At 43.5% G+C, this 21,981-nt stretch overlaps 5 protein-coding genes, 1 long non-coding RNA gene and 2 pseudogenes across 8 annotated transcripts; 3 read left to right on the forward strand and 5 right to left on the reverse strand.

Moving 5' to 3' along the window:
- Positions 1-52: 52 nt before the first annotated feature.
- On the forward strand, positions 53-3,841 carry LOC120413170 (zinc finger protein 62-like). The gene is made up of 3 exons (XM_039573880.2): positions 53-230; positions 291-1,763; positions 3,689-3,841. The coding sequence occupies exons 1-3, from the start codon at positions 72-74 to the stop codon at positions 3,788-3,790; spliced, it is 1,734 nt and encodes a 577-aa protein (XP_039429814.1). The 5' UTR covers positions 53-71; the 3' UTR covers positions 3,791-3,841.
- A 128-nt stretch (positions 3,842-3,969) lies between these two features.
- On the reverse strand, positions 3,970-6,906 carry LOC120413169 (zinc finger protein 3 homolog). The gene is made up of 4 exons (XM_039573879.2): positions 5,445-6,906; positions 5,169-5,376; positions 4,798-5,109; positions 3,970-4,740 (listed from the first exon to the last, which is right to left on the reverse strand). The coding sequence occupies exons 1-4, from the start codon at positions 6,638-6,640 to the stop codon at positions 4,636-4,638; spliced, it is 1,821 nt and encodes a 606-aa protein (XP_039429813.1). The 5' UTR covers positions 6,641-6,906; the 3' UTR covers positions 3,970-4,635.
- Positions 6,907-6,996: 90 nt separating this feature from the next.
- LOC128093577 (DNA ligase 1-like) lies at positions 6,997-8,846 on the forward strand (annotated as a pseudogene).
- Positions 8,847-8,992: 146 nt separating this feature from the next.
- Positions 8,993-10,864, reverse strand: LOC120413176 (serine protease inhibitor 88Ea-like; annotated as a pseudogene).
- Positions 10,865-12,633: 1,769 nt separating this feature from the next.
- On the forward strand, positions 12,634-16,693 carry LOC120413174 (zinc finger protein 345-like). The gene is made up of 5 exons (XM_039573885.2): positions 12,634-12,904; positions 15,028-15,881; positions 15,942-16,149; positions 16,209-16,520; positions 16,579-16,693. The coding sequence occupies exons 1-5, from the start codon at positions 12,725-12,727 to the stop codon at positions 16,663-16,665; spliced, it is 1,641 nt and encodes a 546-aa protein (XP_039429819.1). The 5' UTR covers positions 12,634-12,724; the 3' UTR covers positions 16,666-16,693.
- Positions 13,811-15,019, reverse strand: LOC128093578 (uncharacterized). Of its 2 annotated transcripts, XR_008212606.1 has the most exons (3): positions 14,624-15,019; positions 14,219-14,436; positions 13,811-14,148 (listed from the first exon to the last, which is right to left on the reverse strand). It is a non-coding gene; the product is annotated as an uncharacterized LOC128093578 (long non-coding RNA). The 2 variants fall into 2 exon arrangements; XR_008212605.1 differs by lacking the exon at positions 14,624-15,019 and having other exon boundaries at positions 14,219-14,575.
- Positions 16,694-17,013: 320 nt separating the features above from the next.
- LOC120413175 (zinc finger protein 808-like) lies at positions 17,014-18,989 on the reverse strand. 2 transcript variants are annotated; one of them, XM_052710954.1, is made up of 4 exons: positions 18,706-18,989; positions 17,676-18,599; positions 17,307-17,618; positions 17,014-17,249 (listed from the first exon to the last, which is right to left on the reverse strand). In XM_052710954.1, the coding sequence occupies exons 1-4, from the start codon at positions 18,862-18,864 to the stop codon at positions 17,118-17,120; spliced, it is 1,527 nt and encodes a 508-aa protein (XP_052566914.1). In that variant the 5' UTR covers positions 18,865-18,989; the 3' UTR covers positions 17,014-17,117. The 2 variants fall into 2 exon arrangements, with proteins under 2 accessions (XP_052566914.1, XP_052566915.1); XM_052710955.1 differs by having other exon boundaries at positions 17,015-17,249; positions 17,676-18,594; positions 18,706-18,847.
- A 388-nt stretch (positions 18,990-19,377) lies between these two features.
- Positions 19,378-21,455, reverse strand: LOC120413167 (zinc finger protein 62 homolog). The gene is made up of 4 exons (XM_039573876.2): positions 21,182-21,455; positions 19,968-21,116; positions 19,602-19,913; positions 19,378-19,540 (listed from the first exon to the last, which is right to left on the reverse strand). The coding sequence occupies exons 1-4, from the start codon at positions 21,416-21,418 to the stop codon at positions 19,382-19,384; spliced, it is 1,857 nt and encodes a 618-aa protein (XP_039429810.1). The 5' UTR covers positions 21,419-21,455; the 3' UTR covers positions 19,378-19,381.
- Positions 21,456-21,981: the final 526 nt, after the last annotated feature.

Raw genomic sequence — 21,981 nt, forward strand, 5'->3', positions numbered from 1 at the left:
TTATCAAATTTTACCGCGCTGAAATCGCGCTCTGATTTAAATCCAAATGCTGAAACCTCTGGAGAATAAAAATGTCCTTCACCAAGTTGCAAAAGTACCCGTTCGTGTGCTGGCTATGCCTGCGGCCGGAGGCCGGCCAAACCATGACGCCGTTGGACACGGCTGAGGACTGCTTCGAGGGGACCACCATCCGGAACTATCTGACCGCAATGACCGGCAACGTGGATGAGGTGAGTGGGGTGTTATACGTTTAAAATGATTTAAATTAAATGAATCTTGTTGTTATACAGAACAAACGACATCTGTTTCCGCGGTCGATTTGTGCCGGCTGCAAGAAATCGCTGGAATCCTTTGCTCGGTTCCGAACCAAAGTTCGAACCGTATACGAGCTCTTGAATGGGTTGGTTGAGCTGAGGCATGCGAACGCGGAACCGATTCGAGAGTTTTTCGGTTCCAATTCAGCTATGCTAGCTGAGCTAAAGGTGGCCAGTGACGTCGAGGATCTGATCGCCGAGTTTCCACAGTTTCAAATCGCTTCATTGCCGGCCTCCATGATCAACAGCGTTTACGTTGAGAAGATTAAAACGGAGCAAGATGGTTTTGAGGAGGTTTTATTTGCCGTAGAATGCCTACCTCAAGAATTGGCCGAACTGAAGCAGGAAGCGTGGTTCGAAGGGTTAGATTACGAGCCAAGCCTCCCAGATCATGATGAAGCCTTTGAACCGGAAGACTTGCTCGGTGAAAATGAGTCTGAAAGTGAAGTTGACACGAAGCCGGTACTCAAGAAGAGGAAGTACACAAGACGGGATCCCAACGCGGAAGTCAAACAGAAACATGTCAAGCTGGACGAACCGCTGCGCTGCTCCAAGTGTTCGTACAAAACCCACTGGGCTTATCGAATGCAAGGCCACGAACGGACGCACGAGAAGCGTAAAAACAAGAAACATCACTGCAAAATGCCAAACTGCACGGAATGGTTCGACACGTACTCTCGATTGATGATCCACGTTGAATCCAAGCACCGGGCACACATTTGCGAACTGTGCGGCCAACAGTTTTCCTTCCGCGCCTCGCTGAAAGATCACATGGTTCGAGCTCACAGCGATGGCGAGCCTAAATTCAGCTGTGAGTACTGCCAGGCAAGCTACAAACTGAAAACGGATCTGTACGTGCACGTTCGGAACATACACCGGCCGCTGATGACGGTGCACAAGTGCGACATCTGTGGGGCAGAATTTAGGTTCAAACATCTGTTGGAGTCTCATAAAAGATGGCACGGCGACTCGTACGATTTTCCCTGTACGCAGTGCGATAAAAAGTTCAAGAACAAACATTCCCTCGGAAAACACACCACCAAAGTGCACCGGGAACGGCTGTTCGCTTGTGACCACTGCGAGCGGATGTTAGGTACCAAAGGTTCATTGCTTGACCACATTGAGCACGTCCACGAGATCCAAATGCGCTTCGTGTGCGAAATCTGCGTGGCCGTGTTCGAAAGTCGCGACGTGCTGGCCACCCACACCGCGCGCCACCAGCACCCCAAACAGCACGAGTGTGGCCAATGTTTGGTGGTACTTCCGACGGAGGAGCTATTCCGGGACCACGTGTGCATCACGTACCGCGACGATTACGTGTGCTGCGGGCGGGATCTCGTGTCGCACCAGCAGTACAACAAGCACCAGCTCGTCCAGCACGGCACCAAGGTGAACGCCCGGGTTAAGCCGGTCCCGGGTGCGCTGCTGGGACGGTTGCGCGCGACGAGGGTAAGAGCAAAAAAAACATTACCTACTTTTCATCGTTAAACCGATACAGTTCAGACTCGATTACCCGAAGCCTCGATTATCCAAGTTTCGATTATCCGAAGATTTGTATGGAACTTCGGATAATCAAATCACAAACAACCTTTTTTTTTCTTACGTTTAACATCAAATTGGTTGCGTATTAAATAAAAAAAGTATTTTTTCAATATCTCATCACCGTCGTTTTGGCCGCCATCTTGGATTTAAAAATTCTTAGTCACCTTAGAGTAATTTCGAGGTCATACTAAAGCTCAACAATCAAAAATAATACAACGAAAAAAAAAATCTTTTCGTGGTTCGATTATCCGAAGTGAAATTTTGCCAAGGCCTTCGGATAATCGAGTCTGGACTGTATTCAGTATTTTTTATTTATTTTTTATTTTGACAGATGGATTTTTTAATAACCGAATTCGATAAAAAAAATTAACAAAGGAAAAACAAATTTTTAAATTCTTGATTATAAATTTCTATGATTCTGAAATGGAAACAAAATTCTAAAATTCTTAGTAGTAGATGAGCTTATAATTTATTAATCCTTAAAATTTTCAAAGGCTGAAAACAAAGATTTTAACATTTTAAAGATTTACTAATTCTTAAGTTCTAAAAATCTAAAATTCTACAACTCTAAAATTCTACGATTTAACATTTTAAAATTATATTCTATATAAATTTTTAAATTCTCAAATTCAAAATTAAAAAAAAATCATCAAAATACAAAAACTCACAAATCCCGGAATTTTATAGTGGTATGATATGATAAAGTTATTTGACTTGAAATTTTCAAATTTTAGAAATTAATAATTATGAAGAATTTTAAAAACTAGCAATGATGATTTTTTTTATTTTTTTCAGATTTTTTAAATTTGTTGCTAAAAGTATAAGAAAATAAAATAAAACGTTTTTTTTGTGTCATGAATCGATTATCCGAAGTGCCAAGTATCGTGCAAGCAGCAGTGCTGCGAAGTTTGTTTTTTGCTGTGTTTCTTTTATGTTTCGAGTATCAAAATTTCAAAAAAGATTTATAAAATATATTTTCACAAAATTCTTAAAAATAAAAAATTCCACTTTTCCTAACATTGTGAGATTCTTGAAAGTTGAATAATTTTATATTTTGAAATTTAAAAATAAAAAAATTTAAATTTATAGGATTCATTTTTTTTTAATTTCACGATGCTAAAATTAGAAAAAAATCATATATTCTAAATTTTCAAAGGCTCTAATATCCTACAGTTTTAGATAAAATCTAAAATATCCTCAACCCCCGGTAGTTGGTCAGTTTTTCGTTTGACACTTTTCAAACAAACGTGATAGTGTGTGTGAACTCCGTGTAAAAGGGTTGTCAAACTAAAAAGTGACCCCGTTCATTTGACAACAGCTGGTGTCAAACCATCGGGGTTTGAGTGTATTCCAAATCCTAAAATTGAATATTAAAAAAAAAGATTTAAAAAGTACATTTTCAAAAAGATTAAGAATAATATATATTTTGACAATAGCCCTCAAAATTCTTAAATTCCAAAATTCCTTTGCTTTTAAATTTATACAAATTTAGTAAAATATATTTTCAAAAAAATTATGAATTCCGAAATTCCTCTGTTTTAAAATTCCTATTTCTTAAAAGTTTATTCTTTTTTATTATGAATTTAAAAAATCTTTAAATCCTGAAAATTTTAAATTCCTTATTTCAAAAAAATTCAACTAAAATTTGAAAAAAAAAATCTTATGTTTTAAATTTTCTCAGGATTAAATATTACAATATATTCAAAATCCAAAAATTCAATTTTTATATTCTAGATTTCTTAAGTTTTACAATACAAAAATTCGAAATCTTATATTCTAAATTTTCTGAGGTTAAAATATTCTACATTCTCCTTTTTGTTTGTTAATTTTAGAAACGCGTCGAGACCTGTCCAAAGTGTAAGGCCATTTTCAGCACCAAGAAGCTGCGAGACGAACACAAGAAGGTTTGTACGGTCGGAGAAAACGATTGCTAAAGGTATGTTTTGCTGCGAATAAAACATCCATGCTAAATTGATCTGACGGAAGTTTTTTTTTAATTTTTATTGTGAAATACCATGAAAAGACAGGGGAAGTTTGTATAAGGGGATTTTCTTTCGCTTAAAGAAACATGTGTTTTTTTTTTCAGGGGAAATATTCATATCTTAAAATAAACAATTCTGCAGCTTTTTTTTTTTTTTTTTGAAAATCTTAAAAAGGAAGTTGCTTACAAATTATTATTAGAACTATTAATTACTGAGCAACACCTTTATGAAAACTGTAATTCAAGTGTAATAGGCTGATAAGGAAATGTGATTAGAAAAGAAATATTTCCCCTACATGTTTATTGAATTGCAAACATAGAATCCCAAAACTAATACAACTATTGTTTTAATATCTACAGTACGAAGTTGATGAAATTTGTGTAGTAGTTGGCAAACCCTAAAACTCAAACCTAATTTAGGTTTATAAAAAAGATAAAAAGTTTTCTTTAAAATCACAAATGTTCTTAAACTAACAAAAATCAATTACAGCTCAAACAAAACAATTTCTAGAAAGAAAATCCATGCAAATTAGTTCTAAAAATACTTAAAATATGGAATGCGTTATGCATTGATTCCAAAAATAAATCGGACGGGCCGATTTGCTGTTTATAAGAATTAATAAAAGGTAAGCAAATATTGAAGTTATGGAAACATCGAAACATGTAACTAAACGCTGTGGTGTGGTGATGTTAGCCCACGCACTGCTTCCAATGACCTTTTTTTCATTCGAGGTCATTGGGCATTGTCTGGGCCCGCCTAAGCATAGAGCATGGAGCTTCCAAAAATCGGTGTCTTTCCTATGAATCTTCACCCGAATCCGTGCCACATTTATCCTCGTGTCGCTGCTTTGCCTGCCTGTTTGGAAAGACCTTTTCACACTTGAGGCATGTTTCCAACCGTTTCTGAAAAGAGATTTCTAAGGTCACACTGCTTAATATTCGAAAAGCTCGTAAGTTTACCCTTTTCGCGCGCAACTTTCCAGCGAGTTCTTTCGACTTTGGCTTTACCCGCACGTTCACCCTGACGCCATGCTTCACGAGCTGGTGCTTGTTGTAGGTCTTGTGATGGCCGTGATCCTTGCCGCAGCAAATATAATCTTTTCGGTACGTGATGCACAGGTGGTTGAACATTTGATCCTTGGAGTTGAACACCAACAGACAGGTGCCGCATTCCATCTGTGACGGGGATCGGTGGCGTGACTTGTGAACGCTCAGTTGATCTTTATCGTCGAACACTTCGACACAAACGTCGCATGTGAAGCGCATTTGGATCTACAATCAATGGGAGCCATTAAAAAAAGTCAAAAGGATTAGTAATGAGTGAAACTTACGCCATGGATAATCTCGATGTGATCTAACAGCACAAACCGACTGCGGAACGCTTTGCCACACTCGTCACAAATGTGGGACGGTGCCTTGTGAACCCGGTACTTGTGGGCGTGCATTAGACGTCTAGCCTTGAACTTTTTGTCACATTGCGTGCAAGGAAATCCGAACTCGTCCTTGTGGGTGAGCTTGTGTGCATCAAACGTAATTTTACTGAAGGTTTAAAATAATCAGGTTAATATCAGAACTCCGCTGAAAAAAGTCTAAAAGATGCCACTCACTGTTTAAACTCCAGCCCGCACGTTTCGCAGCGAAACTTTTCCCTCGCCAGGTGTATCTTCTTGATGTGGTGGTTCAAGTCCTCCTTCACGTTGTACAGCCGCTTGCAGTACTCGCACTGGAACTCCTCTTCGTTCTTGTGCCGTGCCCGGTGGTTATCCAGGCCCGGCTTCGACGCCCACTTGAGGCCACACTCCTCGCAGACGAACGTTTTGTGGGCGGTCCAGCGGTGATGGTCGTACGCTTTCTTGTCGTGGAACACTGCGGTACAGTTTGCCATCCGACAGCACAACGTTTTGATCTCCTTCCGGGGTCGGCCCCGCCTTCGCTTCTGGGGCGATTTGCTTAGAGCGTCGGCAAGTTCGATCTCTTCGCCCAACGCGATCTCGTTTATGTTGATGGCACAGCCCAGGAAATCTTTGTTCAAAGTAGAATTTGGATTTATGCAGGAGTCGACTGCTTCTTCTGCATGTCCACGATCAACTATAGTTTTCTCTAAAATGCTTGGTGATTGATCGCTAGCAAGTTGGTTTTCTTCTCCAAGTGCGATCTCGTTCAGGAAGATAGTAGCATTTCCAAGATCCTCTAGATCGCTTGAGTTAGGTTTAGATTGATCAACTTCCGGATATATCACTCTATAATTTTCACGAAGTTCATTCACTTCTACCAACGGAATCTGGTCTACAATGATCGTTACGCTATCACTTGCAAGATCATTTAGATTGTTTGTGTTCGATTTAGTGTTCGTTGTTAGATTTACATCCGGATCCCTTTCATGTTCCAAAATTTCATTTATAACATCAGCTGCACATGTCTCGACACCGTAGTCGAGTTGTAGTTCTTCAAAAAGTTTTTGCATAAAATCTCCCTTCATTCTAAAGAGGCCTTCTAATGGAATTCTATTTCTAGCATGTTTCAACTCCGCTATAGCATACATCAGCAAGGAAATGTTCATAACATTGTTTAGATACTTTGCATGCAATCGTAGTCTCTCTAAGCATGGTTGGCATATCTGCTGCGGAAAAAGCTGGGACTTTTCATTTGCATCAAACGTAAGAGACGAGATATGATCTTCTACGGTTCCGTGAAACAGATCGTCACTTGTGTGGATTGAGACCATCGTGTCTGTTGTGAGATCTGGCAACTTGAAGCATAGTCGGCAAACGTTCGGGTAATGCTTCAGCCGGGAGATGACCATTTCAGTGCTTTATCGAAGGCAATTCACTTCCTAGATTCCACCACATCTAGCTCAAAACTTGTTGCAGCTGCTACACTTTGTTTTGCTGAGTTTTTTGCAGGTCGTTTTTGTTTTGTACGCTGGAAAAGAAAACAATAATGTGCTTATTAAAACAACGTTTGACTGACGTAAGTGTTCTTATTGAAACACAAATCTCTTCCAAGAAATAGTCCGTTGAATGTTGCATTTTTACTAAGGGTGCATAATGATTGCACTGTGCAACAAAATTGGAAAAAGAAGTAACATAAACAATCTTTTCGGCACCCTCAGCAAACGTCAAAATTTAAGATTTCAAGCAAAACAATGTAAAAGGTCCTAAGTCGAAAATGTAAACAAACCACATTTTCTCTGCAAACGATGCTTAGTGTCTTAATCTATCGCAACATATCGAAAAAAGTATTAAACGTTCGATTTTTGTATGAAAAAAAATATAATTTCCAAAAGGCCAATGTCAATGATACCTTGTTTGTTTTTAAAATCCTGATAGACCTGTGCTGCTAAGGTCCAATGTGGAAACTGGGTTGTTTTGTTTTGGAATCGTGTTAGTCCCAGGGACAAACACGATGTTGTTTGCCAACAAAAACGAAACCAACATTGGTCTTTTGCTTCAAAACTTCAATTTTAGCTGAAAATTTGAAAAATCGGGCATTTCTGGTCAATTCCTTCCCCTCAAGACTTGTGTCATCAAGATTCTATTGATGTTGGTAATGCCTTTTCACCCTTGCAATCAATCAATCAATAAATAGTTCTGATTTTGGTTCAGTTTGGTTTTGTTTTGTCTTAACCGATCTTAAATAAATTTTTATGTTTTATTTCCAGAAGCAGCTCAAATGATGCTGGACGCTTCAGTAGCCACCGTTTATGAGTCTTATCGAGAGCCGCAACTCGACCAACAGCGGCCGGGTGCGATACTTCACGGCGAAGGAACTGGTCGAGCCGGTGGCCAAGGAGTGGTGGGATTTGGCGAAGGTTATTTGGTTCAGAAGAAGGAGCCGTCGAAGGTGCTTCAACTTGGAAGGTTTAAGCTCCGGGAGAAATCTTCCGGTTCGGTCGAGGGAAGCTCGGATCCGGTGCGGACTCGCAACCCGTCGCGAATAAACCCGCAACGACTCGGGCCAGGTTAGCAACGTCAATGGCGGCGCGATTCGGGACGCGTCGACGCCGGCGGCCATCCGGAATTCGTTGGCCTCTCCACAACCAGCCAAAATGATGACCAAAATCACGCCAAAGCCGAATTCACGACTCTTTGACGACAATGACGAGAAGGAAAAAGCCTCGGAACCGCAACCGGGACGCCCTGCTGTACGACAAGGACGACGACAAGCCAAACGAAATGCTGGATCACAAGCTGGCCGAAGATCGTGCCCGGAAGCATCGTGAAAAGGACGCCAAGGAGGAACGCGAGCAACGTCGGCGACCAAGTTCAAGAACTTTTTCTTTGACGAACCGGAAACTTCGTCGGAGAAGAAGAGCTCTGCCAGTCGGGACAGAACATCCGACATCAAGAAGCCAAAGTTGGACAAGGATCAAGATCAGGAAGAAGATGAAGAGCGGAAGCGAAAGCCGGTGACGTACAAGTCAATAAACGATTTGTTTGAAAAGGTGGTGCTCGTGATTAGCGGGACTCAAAATCCGGAACAGGCCAACCTACGGAATCAGGCGCTGGCCATGGGAGTTCGCCCTCTATTCGGACGATGCGGAGCGCTCGGACTCGGCGGATGAAATCGTGGACGAAGCGCGCCGGCCAAAACAGGATCCGCTCAAACGGGGTTGTCCGGTGAAAGATCCCTCTCCCCGTAAGGGAACGGTCGAGGAAGCAATGGCGCATTACGATCTGGACGATGTGGCGATCGTGGAGGACGCGGAACAGCCACCGACGTACGAATTGTCCGGTTCGGACACGGAGAAGGAAATCGAGTGGGTCAAGCAGAAGCAGCGTGAGCAGACCAAGAATAGGAGTGAGGTGTACGATAAGAGTACGGAGGAGGAAGAGGGAAGAATAGTGAGGAGAAGGAGAAGCAGTTGGACTTTTTTGAGCGGAAACGGTTCCTGCTGGATGACGACGTGGGTGCCGTGGATGTGATCAAGCTGGAGCGGCTAAAAACTTTAGTTGCCGGTACAATCGACCAAAACTGAATGATCAAGGCGAGCCAATCTTGGTTTAGCAAGCACCTGGAGTAGTTTTTTTTTACAAAATTGATCCTCGTGCTGAAGACTTTCGATTCAGAATTGCCGGACATGCCAACGGTCACAGATCAGCCGATTGAACTTTCTCAAGAAAGCTTGCCGTTTTGAAGAGCTTGCTCAAATACGTGAGTGAGCCGAACTAGCAGTTTTGAAGAATCTTTTATTGATCATTGATGCGGTCCTTGATAAAGCAGTTTATATAGCAATAACTAAAATTGTTTGTTTATTTATTTAGAAAAAAACTAGGAATCTCCGATCCACTGTTCCGGTTTACGGCTGTCCAGGTCGAAACCCTTAAGTAGACATTCCTGCTTGCTATCCGGCAGCATAACTGACGAATGCTTCCCGTCGTTGTTCCGGCAGACATTGCTAAACTTCAACTCAAACGTGACCATCACCCACGAATCGACGAGCTTGTCTAAATATTTCAAGCACTCAGCAAAATCTATTTGGAACGGAACTAAATCTACTTCTGGTTCTCTTGTGTCCACGACCGGTTCCTGCTTCTTGCAAACACCTGTTCATTGTTCGTTCTTCCCCGCTGTCTTTGGACATGGTTCCAGACAGTTTGTTATTGGCATCACCGATCAACCACTCGAATGTTTTATTCAGGTGGAATTCTTCCGCGACGTACTTTGGTTACTGGAACAGCAGGGTAGCATTTTCGTGATAATCAAATATTAAACAAAAGTGCGGGGCGTAGTTTTATAGTTTTACTCATATAAACTAAACCAATCAACTGAAAAATTTGATTTTATTTTATTCAGAAATCCCGTTCACATTTGTTATATTCATTACGAAAAATTCCAATCCCAATAATACTACACGTTTTCGACCGAAACGCGTTCGGAAGGAATCTCCCGTTGGTGTGCACCAAGACGGTCAAGCAATTTCCCCACGTAATCATGACCAAAAACTCATCGAACGCGGTACTTCCCTCGAAGCTTTCATCCTTGGTTTCCAGCTAAGTCATCTTCTGGGGTCGTTCCGGCTTCAAAAATCACTCTGGCTGGTGGTAAACTTCGTTGAACAGCTCGGCCTGCGTGGTGTAGTCCTAGATGACGAAGATGAACGGATGGTTGCAGTGAAACATGGCTGGATCGTCAGGTCGCGACGATCGGAAGCTGAACTCGACTGTCGCGGATGCCACCGTCGCGCCCTCCTCGTTGACGGTGATCTTGAACTTTACCAGCACTTCGCCGACCTGGACTTTCTTCGAGAAGCCGGAGAAGCTGGCCGAATTTTCGAACAGCCTGCCCATGCCTCGGCCCAGTACGGTCTACATGTCGACGGGACGCGGAAATAATGCCCTTGTTATTGCCCCGCAGAGGATGTTCGGCGACGAGGTGAGGCGGGCAAGGAGTTTGTCAGTGCGTTGGATTCGGTGTGGGGTAGGAACACGAACATCGAAACGCGGGACTCTTCGTCCTGGCCGGTGTAGGGCAGTTCCAGGATGTGGCAGCCCTGCTTCTCGTTGGCGGCTGGTGGAGGGACGAACCGGTTAGGTATTTGACAGCACAGTTGTTGATTTTATATTACTCACCATGGTTGAAGGTTCCCTCGACGTGCATCATGTCGACAAACTCCTGGCACTCGTTCGAAACGTAAAAGATCTCCTTCTTGGTCTCCTCGGGCTTGAATTTGCTCTGCCAGGTTCCCTACAAACGATCGTTTCAATTAGCCACTGTAACTCAATCAAAGTTATTCAAACCCACCTTGAAGTAGGCAGCATTGGCGATCGCCAGCTTTGTGTTCTTCGTGCGTCGTGTTCTCCACCCAGTTGTTAATGTACAGCCGCTGCGATTCCGGATCATTCTCAAAGTCCAGCTTCTCAATCTCCTCGAAGAACTTGTCCTCCATGCACTCCTTGACCGGAATCTGCTTCCCGAAGAACAGCTTATCAACGGACACAAACTAAATCTCGTCCGCCTTGTTTTGCCCGAACCGCATCGCCAAAGCCTTCTTCCCCACATTGTAAGCCTGCCACACTACCGGTTTGTGAATAATTTAAAAAAAAATTACGTAAAACGAGAAAAAAATTACTTTGGTGCAAAAGACCTAAGACGAAATCTCAATTTGTTTTGGTTTGGCCTGCAAGGCCAAAAAACAAAAGCACAACAAAAACAAATCCTGAAGTTGTGTTTGGCCGTTTGACATAGGGCCCAAATGGAAAATGAAACTCGCCAATGTTTACAAAGGCGATAAAACGCAAAGGGCTTAATCGATCCCGCATGTTGTTAACTTTTTCAAGAGGCCTATGTAATTTTATCATCAATTTTACAGCAATAATGAAATGTTTTCAGAAAATTGAATACGGGGAAACATAACAATACTAGTTTTGCGTTTTTTATATGAATAATATCCATAGTCAGCCAAATAAGTTTAAAATAGGAATTGAAAAACTAACCGCAGACTTCATCCTCGTTTTTCTCAATGTTTTGAAAAATGACAACGGCCGTTTTACAATGTTTTGCTTGATTTAATCAGTATTTACCTGGGTGCAGAATAGTTGTCCGCAAAGCGGCCTCAATAGAGGTATCTACGTGCGCATGTATTGCGTGTACGTACACGAAAAAGATTGAGGTTAAATTTTGTCCGGCCAGCAAAATCAAATGATGCGCTAGTGTGTGTACGAGAAACGTCATAAAGCTCTATTTAGAACTGTCAAAGCGGAACCAATTTACTGTTCGAAAAATAATACCAAAACGTGGCAAGTAATGTGATCGATCTATAATTTATTCTGTCAGGAATAAAAAAAAGTCGATGGCGTCGAGCTATTAAGGTATTCGAAGTCAAAACATCTTAAGAAGAGGGTTGAAATCGAGATTGGAATGATTCGTTGCTAACATTTTTGAAATGTTAGCGACGAATTATCAATAACTATGAATGGTACCTGCCAAATAATATTGGATAATCTTACTCCGATATTATCACTGCACATCAAAGATACATAATCTCGGAACTTCCATTCGGTTGCTCTTCTGATTCACTAAATTCCACCCACTTTTGACACAATTTTTCATCACGTGGAAAACAAAAAAGGCCTCTTTTGACCGTCCATCGTTTAGTATACGAAGAAAAAAGTGGGATGCACTTAATTTTTCATCGAAAACATCAACATCAACAGGTCCAAAATGTTTCAAAACAATTCACTTCAGCAGCAAAAAATATGTCACGCTTGAGCTTGAACATAGCCTTCTACTTTGTTTATGTTTACAGCTGTAGTGCTGTTGTATTAGTGGGGAGCAGTGGGGAGCTTTCGAAAATCACGTTACGCATTCTGTCTTTTCAGCACAAGTATAGAGTTATCTAAGCCTGACCTCACGCACACTAGCACGCCATTAGTTTTGCTGGCTGGTACAAAATTTAACCTCAATCTTTTTCGTGTACGTACACGCAATACATGCGCACGTAGATAACTCTATAAGGCTTTCTAGTCAGAAATTTACCAACACATTCAAAGTATGTTTACATTACAGCTGGACGTTTGTTTGCATCAGATTTCCTATCTCTTTCTAGCAAAAGTTTTTTGTCAGGCGACTTCTAGCTGGGTTTTTTTGACTCACCGCCCGATATGTCAGCAAACATATTTCGCAGGGCTGTGACAGCTCCAGCTCGATATCATTGTTTGCATCAGGACACTGTGACGAGGAGTTCATAATTTTTGGGTTAAACTATATTTTTTTCACTGGGGCTAGAAAGCCTTATTTACCATTTGCTTTTGCGAATCGTAGTTTATGAATACCCCCTTTCTCGTATTTGTTTACGTCTAATTCGTGTGTTTATGTTATTATCGTGTTCATAACAAACCGCAAAAAGTGCTCTCGGGTCAAGTCAAGTGTCCGAAATTCGCCGGAAATGTTCCCGTCCGCAAAAGAAACCCACTACAGGCTGGAACGCTACCCGGACGTATGCCGGCACTGTCTCCGGCCGCAAGAGGAGGCGGGAAGCTTTATGATATCACTGGAAACCCGGGACGAGCTGTTCGAGGGTAGCCTCGGCGAGTTCATTGAAGCGATCACCTTCCGGACGGATAAGGTAAGCCGGTTGAAATTACCCAGTCACGAAATATTCTAGCAGAGCTGGTTCTGTCAGAATCCTGCTAGAACGGTGGAACATTTCTGCTAGAATGCTCTAAGAATATCCAGCTCTCTAAGAATTCTGCTAGAATCCTGCTAGAACGTCGAGACTGGGTAGATTAGCTTATAAAATTTAAAAAAAAAATCACGTTTGTTTGGCCGATCCAATTTACGGATTATTCTCCATACAAAAACAAAACTTTTGACAGAAACTTGCTTGTTTAATTTCTACAACCAAAAATGACGTAAGATTTTTAAGAGGACATTAAATGTCAAAAACAAAACCTAACAAAATCCATCCCTCTAAAATACTACGTCATTTGTGAATGACGCAAATACAATGTTGTTCAGAGTACCCAATAAATAAACGTTCTCATAAAAAAATTAGTGTCAGTCGGCTTTATCGGACTGATTGCACGGCCTATGTCGACATAAACTTGCGCACATTGGTATAAAAAATATCTTCAAAGATATTGAAAATGTAATAATAGTAACCGCCGCTTTATTTTGATTGAAAAATGCATATAAATGTAAAAAAAAAGTTGGAGCTACTAGGAGTCACTAAATGTTCAAGATCGGAACATTTACACTGAGCAAAAATCCCACGGCTTATCGAAGTGTTCTACACATGATCTGACCCTGCTGTACAGAGCACTCAAATATCAATCGCAAAACACTTGAATTTTGGGCACCAAAATATACTGTCAATTCAATAGCAAAACACTTGAATTTGACGTGTTGCGTCACATGAAATACTATATTATATTTATTGGTTTTAAATAGCTTTTCTTTCTATAATCAATGCATGTTTGCATGTAAAAGAAATGGATTTCGATTTTTTTTAAATAAAGAAGATGTTGCGCAATTAAATTTTTTGGCTGCTTTTATTTTCTAACAACTTCAAGAACAACTTGGTGTGTAAAAATTTTGTAATTTTTTTCATCCGGTTGTCCCGCCACCACCACTGCTTCCTGGGAGGTTCCTCAGCGTCGGCGAGTGAAACACCGGTGCCGGCGGAGATGGAGGCCACTGGAGAATCTTCTTGTTGATGCGGAATTCTCTTTGGTGGAACCGCGGTGGTTCCATCGACTCAAACTGTGCCTTGACCATCCGAATGACGCATAGCTTGGCCCCTGCATCCGAATCTTGCTTCTCACTGGCACCGCTTCCTGGTTCGGCATCTGCAGCTCTTTCGCATCCTTCCTGTCAATCATACAAAATACATCCAAAAATCAAAACAAAACCCCGCAACAAAAATTCTCTCCCCACTCACCAAATGGGTCCGGAAAGGAACTTTATCACAAAAGTTGGCTTCTATCCGGGAATCCGGGAGACCAAGCCCTTCCGCTGGCCATACGGAGCCCGATGACGCAGTCTTGTGGCGATGCTCAGCTTCGCGGTTACAAACCGAGCAGGCAATTTACTGGACTGGAACATGGCGGCAGCGAACTCACGCGGTCTGCGAAAAACGAACACACCGGACGGCCAAAACTTTCAAATGAGGAAACAAAGCAAAGTCTCATGAAGCTGTCGCGAAACTGCATTTCAAATCAAAACAAGATCAATTTCAAGTGTTTTCCTCATCACTTTGAATAGTTCAACACAGTGGGGCAAATTCATGAACAAAACACTTGAAATTTTTGAGCCACACGCATGAAAATAAGGTGTCGAAAAATACCAAAAAGTCAATCGCCAAAACACTTGAATTTAATAATGGATTGGATTGAAATTGAAACACAAACAAATTAGATCTAAGATGCGGTTTAATTGAATCATTCAAGTGTTTGGGCACTTGGAAAAAAAGGGTGGCGTATTTTCAGTGTAAATGAAGAGTCATTTAAACTCTTTCAGGCCAGATACGTCATATTATGACTCCAAAACCATTTCCAAATCAAGCCTGTAATTTTCGTATGGCCATAAGAGTAATTTTCCCATCATTAACTTAAACAATATTGAAAATCAGGCCTGAAAAGGTTAAAAGCTATCCGACTCTGCTGCCCTGTTTTTACGAAAAGTATCTCTTTTTTAACATAAAAAAGTACACAACAAACTGCATCACTTGTTTCTCCCTCGTTTATCCAGAATAAATCCCATCTCTACCCGCAAACGATTTGCGAGCCGTGTTTGGAAAATTTAAAGTTCTTCGCCAGGTTTCGCTCTAAACTGCTTTCCATTCACCGACTGATGAACGCCATGGTTGAACTGAAACACTCCAACATGAAGCCGGTGATGAATCTGTTCGAAGGCAGCCCAAATTCGATGAACGCGATTTTCCGCGACCTGCAACTTGTCCGCAAGGGTGGTGATCCCAAGGCGAAAAACCTGATAGCTGACTTCCGACAGTACCACATCGCTTCGCTGCCAAACGTTCTTCTTGCGGGAAGTGTCACGACGGAAACGCCGGTGTATTTCGACGACACTGCGAGTGTCGAGGGAAGTGACGATCATCGTATAGAAAACCAGCAGGAAGTGGAAGAGTGTGACCGCGTTGGAGTGTTGGAGGAAGAGTCTAGCTCGAAAATCCGAGATGATTTCGAAGCTGAATTTCGAGATGAAATAATCCAGTGCACAAAGTGTGCCTACCACACGGTGGATCAATCACTCTTCGAGGCTCACCAGAGGTCACACTTCCGACGCGAAACCGGAACCTACCTGTGCCGTGACTGCAGCGAAACATTTCCGAACCCCAAAGCGCTGAACAAACATCGTGCTCAGTCGCACAAGAAGCACGTGTGTGACGTGTGTGGGTTCAGAACTACAGGCAAAAACTGTCTGCTAGTGCACATGGAACGACACAAGGCAAGTGGCGAGTATCAGTGCGAGTTTTGCCAGAAGAGCTTCAACGTGGAACAAGATCGGTTCCTGCACATAAAAAGAATGCACGAAAAGCAGGTCGCCTTGTGGAAGTGCGACACGTGTGGGCTGGAGTTCAAGCGGTAAAATGAGACGATTTCATTAGTTTAGGTTACAAGCACAACTCACAGAGTTATTTTCAGCAAATCAACACTGGAATTCCACGAGCTTGTACATCAGAACGTGTTTGCGCATCTGTGTATGCAGTGCGGAAGCAAGTTCAAAACTACGATGGCACTGAAACGACACATCTTCAAGGTTCACGGCGAGAAAACTCGAGCTTGTCCGCACTGTGACCGCAAGTACCACGAAAAGTACGCGCTGACCGATCACATTGAGAGCTCGCACGGGGTAATTCAGCAAAATACCTTGTTAATATCTGCAGAAAGTCTTAACCTACCACATTTCAGATTCAAATGCGCTTCTTCTGTGACGTTTGCGTCGAGTGGTTCGACAGCCAGGAGAAGCTGGCGATCCACATGGTGCGGCACAGCAGTCCGAAAGAGCTCGAGTGCGGTACCTGTTTGGTGGTTTTTAGCTCCCAGGAACTGCTGAGCGACCATCTGTGCATCTCGTACCGGGACGATTACGTGTGCTGCGACGAAGACTTTAAGTTTCACAAGTTTTACAACAACCACATGTTCATCAAGCACGGCACGCGAACGAACGTCCGCGTACGGATGAAGCCGGGCCAGCTATTTGGGGCGATGCGAATCAAAAGGGTAAGTGATGTGGTGTCTTATTAGAAGAAAACATGAAACTTATTTTTTTTTTTTGCAGAAAAAAGTCATCAAGTGTCCCAAATGCCAAGCAAATTTTGCCTCTTATGCCAAGAAGTTCGAGCACATGAAAAATTGCAATGGATAAGATTATCGAACCAAAATGTTACCCATTATTGCTCATACAAAATTTCACTAAAGTGTTGATAATTTCCATGTATTATAAAAAGTGTCTTTTCATTTGTCGTGAGTATCACTTTGACATTATTTAGCTATTTAACTGACTGGTTGATCGACTGAATGCCTTGATACTAGGTCGACAAAGTTCGTACAGGGAGTTTGTGATCATCATCTGTCATCAACAGTCATCAGTGTTTATATTTTGAACTGCCCTCTAAGCAATGCTAGCGAGATGTCGAGCCGATGTAAAATCGACGAAGGGCAATAAGGTCGAACGTTTTTTAAATAGACTTTATTTGGTTAACAATAAAAAAATTAATATATGTTGTGAAATGAGTTTGATTTTCATTAAATTTTATTAAAATTCTTTATTTTCATATATCCGGACAATATGATTAAATGCACTTTCGGGCCAATCCGTTAGATCTGATCTAACAGTGAAGTAGCAAAGCTACTTTCTGCCTGATCCTTTCCGCAAATTTCCATGTGCTGCTTCTTGAGCGTCCTCGTGGGAAATGTTTGCTCGCAACGGGCACATACCTCAATTCGTTTCTGAAAATCGAAGAAAATTAAAAATAGAGCAACTTTTCCACCCCGATCACTCCCTACCCTCGAGCAACGAATCCGGCCAAACAGCTGGCTCTGGTCCGCTTTAACGCGAACGTTCGTTTTCTGCCCGTGCACGATGAACATGTGCTTGTTGTACATCTTGTAGTAGCGCAGATCTTTACCGCAGCAAACGTAATCGTCCCGGAAGGTGATGCACAGATGGTCGCTCATTTCGTCCGCGGAGCCAAACACCGACAGACACGTGCCGCACTGCAGTTCCTTTGGTGCGCTGTGGCACACTCTGTGGGCGTCCAGCGTTTCCTGGCTGAAGAACAGCTGGACGCAGATGTCGCAGTAGAAGCGCATTTTTATCTGAAATGTGAGTTGGGTTAGACATTTTGTGATGGTGGACTGTTTCCTGGAACCTACCCCGTGGATGTTTTCAACATGATCCAGGTACAAATAGTTGACGTGGAACTTTTTGTCGCACCTTGTGCATGCGTGTCTCGGGGTTTCGTGTACCTTTATGACGTGATTTTTTAATGCAGAGGGTCTTTTGAACTTTTTGCCACATATTTCACACGTAAAATTGTAGGCTTCGCCGTGAGCTAGCTCGTGATCCTGCAGAATTGCTTTCCGCCTAAACTCCAGGCCGCACGTACCGCAAATGAACTTTCTGCTGGCAATGTGAACCTCACGGACGTGCACGCTAAGGTCATGGTGCGTTTTGAATGTTTTCTGACAGTACTTGCAATTGTAGTCACGTTGTTGGAGGTGGCGTTCCATGTGAATCTGAAGATGTCTCTTGCTATGGTGCCGGTAGCCACAGGTGTCGCAGACGAACGGTTTGTGCGTATTGTTCCGATGGATTCGTAGCGCGTACAGATTGTCGAATTCTTCGATGCAACCTTCTGTCTTGCAGTGAAACTTTTTCGGTTCTCCGGGATTTTCAACCTCCGCTTTGGGTTTGGCTCTTTTGATGTATGGTCGCTTTCGAGGAGGTTCAGGTACGGACGGTTCGTTTGCTGGCTCTGTTCCCACTTCCGACGCTGGTAGTTCCGGGTTGACATCGATACTGAATGTGGCAATGTCATACTGCTTAAACTCGTAGATTAGATCGGTCGCCGTTGGATCGGGTTTATCGCAAATACTCAGATCCTTCAACACTGCTCTGACGGACTCTCGCTTGGTATCGAACAGGTCAACCAGTGGTCTCGAGTTGATGTGCCTCAGCTCTACCAAGGCGTTCATCAGTAGATGAACGGTTACTATTTTTGACCGGTATTTGGCAAAGAACCGGAGCAATTCCATACAAGTTAAGCACACTTGTTGGGGAAAGAACGGTGCTCTGTCCTAAAAATATTGTCAATTTAAACACCTCTCTTGCAAGGCCTTACAAAAACGACATCAAGTGCATTTCCCAAACACAGACGTGAAATTCAAGTCAAACGACACTTACCTCCGCAATCGGGACCGTGAACGAGGCCAGAAAGTCGCGGATCGTTGCCCAGTCCAGCGCGGGATCCGCCGAGTCCAGCGAGAACATCAGGCCGCCCGTGTCCGGTTCCAGACAGAGCCGACAAACGTGCGGGAACTTTTCCAGCTTGAAAACGGTCATTGTTTGTGATGTTTTATTCAAGTTGTTAGCTATTTTACGCTGGAAATCAAATTAAATAGGCAAAGTTCGCCTGAATGCTTGAACACAAACAACGTTTGTTTTGATGAATAATTGTTTTGATAATTAAAAATGACAGTTGCATTCGTTTTGTTGTCGATAGGTCGACTTGGCTTCGTCGACCCATTTATTATCTCAACAGCTGTGAAATTTCAGTAACAACTTTTCAAAAGAGCGAAACCCTCAGTCTTTATCGAGCACGGCGTCAAGACGAACGCCCGCGTCCGGATGCAGCCGGGCCAGCTGTTTGGCAAGATCCGGATGGCACGGGTGAGGAACGGGGAGGATGAGGTTGAATGTTATTTCTTTAACATTTGTTTATTGTGTTGTAGAAAGGAACGGAGGTTTGTACGCAATGCCAGCAGGTCATCAAGAGCAGCAAGAGAGAGCAACATCTGGAGACCTGCGTGGGAATTAAAACTGCTACTTTGTAGTTGATCTTGGTTAGTATTTATTTGTCTCAGTAGTTGAACATGGGAATCAACGGCTCGTCCTGAGCAGTATTGGTAGAAGCTTCAGGCGCAACCGCCGGCGGACCGGTGCAGGTTTCCTGGTGTCTCTGCTTTTTCGCCCGAGTTGGAAACACAGTTTCGCACTTGTGACACATTTCGATGCGTTTCTACAACAGAAAAAAAGCAAATTTACTAAGATTTAATCTCGTTATTTACGATGACACTCACCCTCCTAAGCTTGGACAACCCCAGCAGTTCGTCGGGGTTCGGTCGGACGCGGGCGTTCGTCTTCTGGCCGTGCTTGATGAACATGTGCTTGTTGTACGCGTAGTGGTACCGGAAGTCCCGTCCGCAGCAAAAGTAGTTCTCCTGGTAAGTGATGCACAGGTGGGCGGCCATGTCCTCGGCGGACAGGAACGCCACCAGACAGCGGCCGCACTCGAGCTCCTTGGGGTTGTCGTGGCGCAGCCGGTGCGTGGCCATTTCTTCCGGGTTCGTGAACGGCTGCACGCAGACGTCGCACGGGAAGCGGCACTTGATCTGGAAGAAGATGGTTCAGCTTGACCAGTTGTTAACTAGTGGAGATTCACTTACCCTGTGCACCGACTCAATGTGGTCTATCAGTTTCGTCCGGGAGGGGTATCGCTTATCGCAGTGACTGCACTCGTGCCGTAACTTGACTTGATCGCAGTAAATAATACGATGACTTTTGAGATTCTCGGCCGATTTGAACTTCTTGCCGCAAGTTTGGCACGCATAACTCTTATCCACGTTGTGCGTTTCCGAGTGAGTTTTCAGCATATAATTTGAGGTAAATTTTAGTCCGCAAGTCTTGCATTCGAAATTTTTCTCACTCAGATGGATTCGCCGGATGTGCGTCCCCAGGTCCTGCTTCAAATTGAACCGCCGATCGCAGTACGTGCAGGCAAAGTTCTGATCGTTTTTGTGACGGGCCATGTGGTCCTTGAGGTCGCTCCGGCTGCTCAACCCGGTTCCGCAGATGTCACACACGAACGGCTTGTGCATCTTGACGTTGTGCTTGTACAGCAGGTACGCATCCTTGAACACCTCCGGACAGCCCGGTTTGTCGCAGTGGAACTCGCGGCTCTTGATCTCGTGTTCTATGAGCTGATGAGCTTCAAACTCCCGCAGGTACTCCGTCGTGTAGGTACACTTTGTGCAACGTAGCTTGTACTGCAGTTTAATCTCCTTCAAATGTCTGTCATCTTCTTGGGCAACAGGCTGATCAATTTCATCCGGTTGACCTTGATCAATTCCCGCAGGTTCTACACTACTCTCAACCGATTCATCTTGAGTAGACTCAACCGCCTTCACCCTCTTGACTCGCTTCACAACCACCTTCTGCACTGGGACCTTCCTCTTAACCCTCCGAACCGCTGGCCTTTCCGACTCCACCACATCGTCGCAAACCGGCTCAACGACATCGATTTCATCCGCCCGCTCCACGCTGGCGATCGCGTACGTCGGAAACTCCTCCATCAGCGTCTGGGCCGTGGCGTCCTCAACCTCCTCACAAACCCCCACGTCCTTCAGCAGAACCTCTACCGCGCTCTGCTTTCTCTCGAACAGATCCACAAGCGGTCGGCAGTTGGAGAACCGCAACTCCACCAGCGCGTTCATCAGCAGATGCACATTGGTCACCTTGGTCCGGTACCGGGCAAAGAACTTCAGCAGGTCGAAACACGGCTGGCAGACCACCTGCGGGAACAGATGCGCTTTGTGCTGCAAGAGTTCAAAACTAGCATTTCCCAAACACCAACTCCACATTCAAGCTTTGTTTGTTTTACCTGTTCGATTTTGAAGCTGATCCTGGTGATGAAGTCGCCGATGGTGCCCCCGTCGAACACGGGATCCCGCGTCCGCAGCGAGACCAGCTTGCCCTCCGGCGCGACCAGACACAGCCGGCATACGTTCGGGAATTCGGCCAGCTTGAAGACGGGCATTTTCGGTTGATTTCGTTTGTAGAAGTGGCAACTCGACTGGAATATGTTTTTGTTTTGACTTGTTGACAGTTCAATCGTCATCGCGATTAATGATCGAAATCATTACCTGTCAAAAACGGTTGGTTTCGTTTACATCGACTGCACTGAACTTAGCAGGCGCTGAGATGTTATTCCGGTAAAAGGTGTTGAAATTCACAATTTTTCTTTCTCAAAATATGAAAAATTATACGTATTTATATCGTAGCATAACTTCATGTTAAAAAAATACAATGAATGTTTTTTAACGGATCTTCTCAATCGCTGAGAACCACCTGGATGGAACGGCTACAAACGAAATTAAGATATTAATTCTTTAAAAAAAATGGAGTTAACCCATATTCCGAAAGATCCAGGTTCTGCAAGAAAAGACCCGAGCATTGTACGATCACCACCAGTGCCGAATCCAGCTGCAACGAGTGCCACTTCCGTCGTCCAACAAGGCGTTCGGCAGCCAGTTTCAACGGTCAACATCTCAACTTCTTCTGCAGCGGATCCAGCTGAGACAAATGTCGACACTTCGCTTGTCGACATGTAACCGGAGGACGGCGGCATATAAGTCAATGTCCTGACGCCGGTTCTAGATGAGATCCATGACAACATTGGCT

This window comes from Culex pipiens, chromosome 3 (assembly GCF_016801865.2).
Source record: "Culex pipiens pallens isolate TS chromosome 3, TS_CPP_V2, whole genome shotgun sequence".
Taxonomy (NCBI): domain Eukaryota; kingdom Metazoa; phylum Arthropoda; class Insecta; order Diptera; family Culicidae; genus Culex; species Culex pipiens.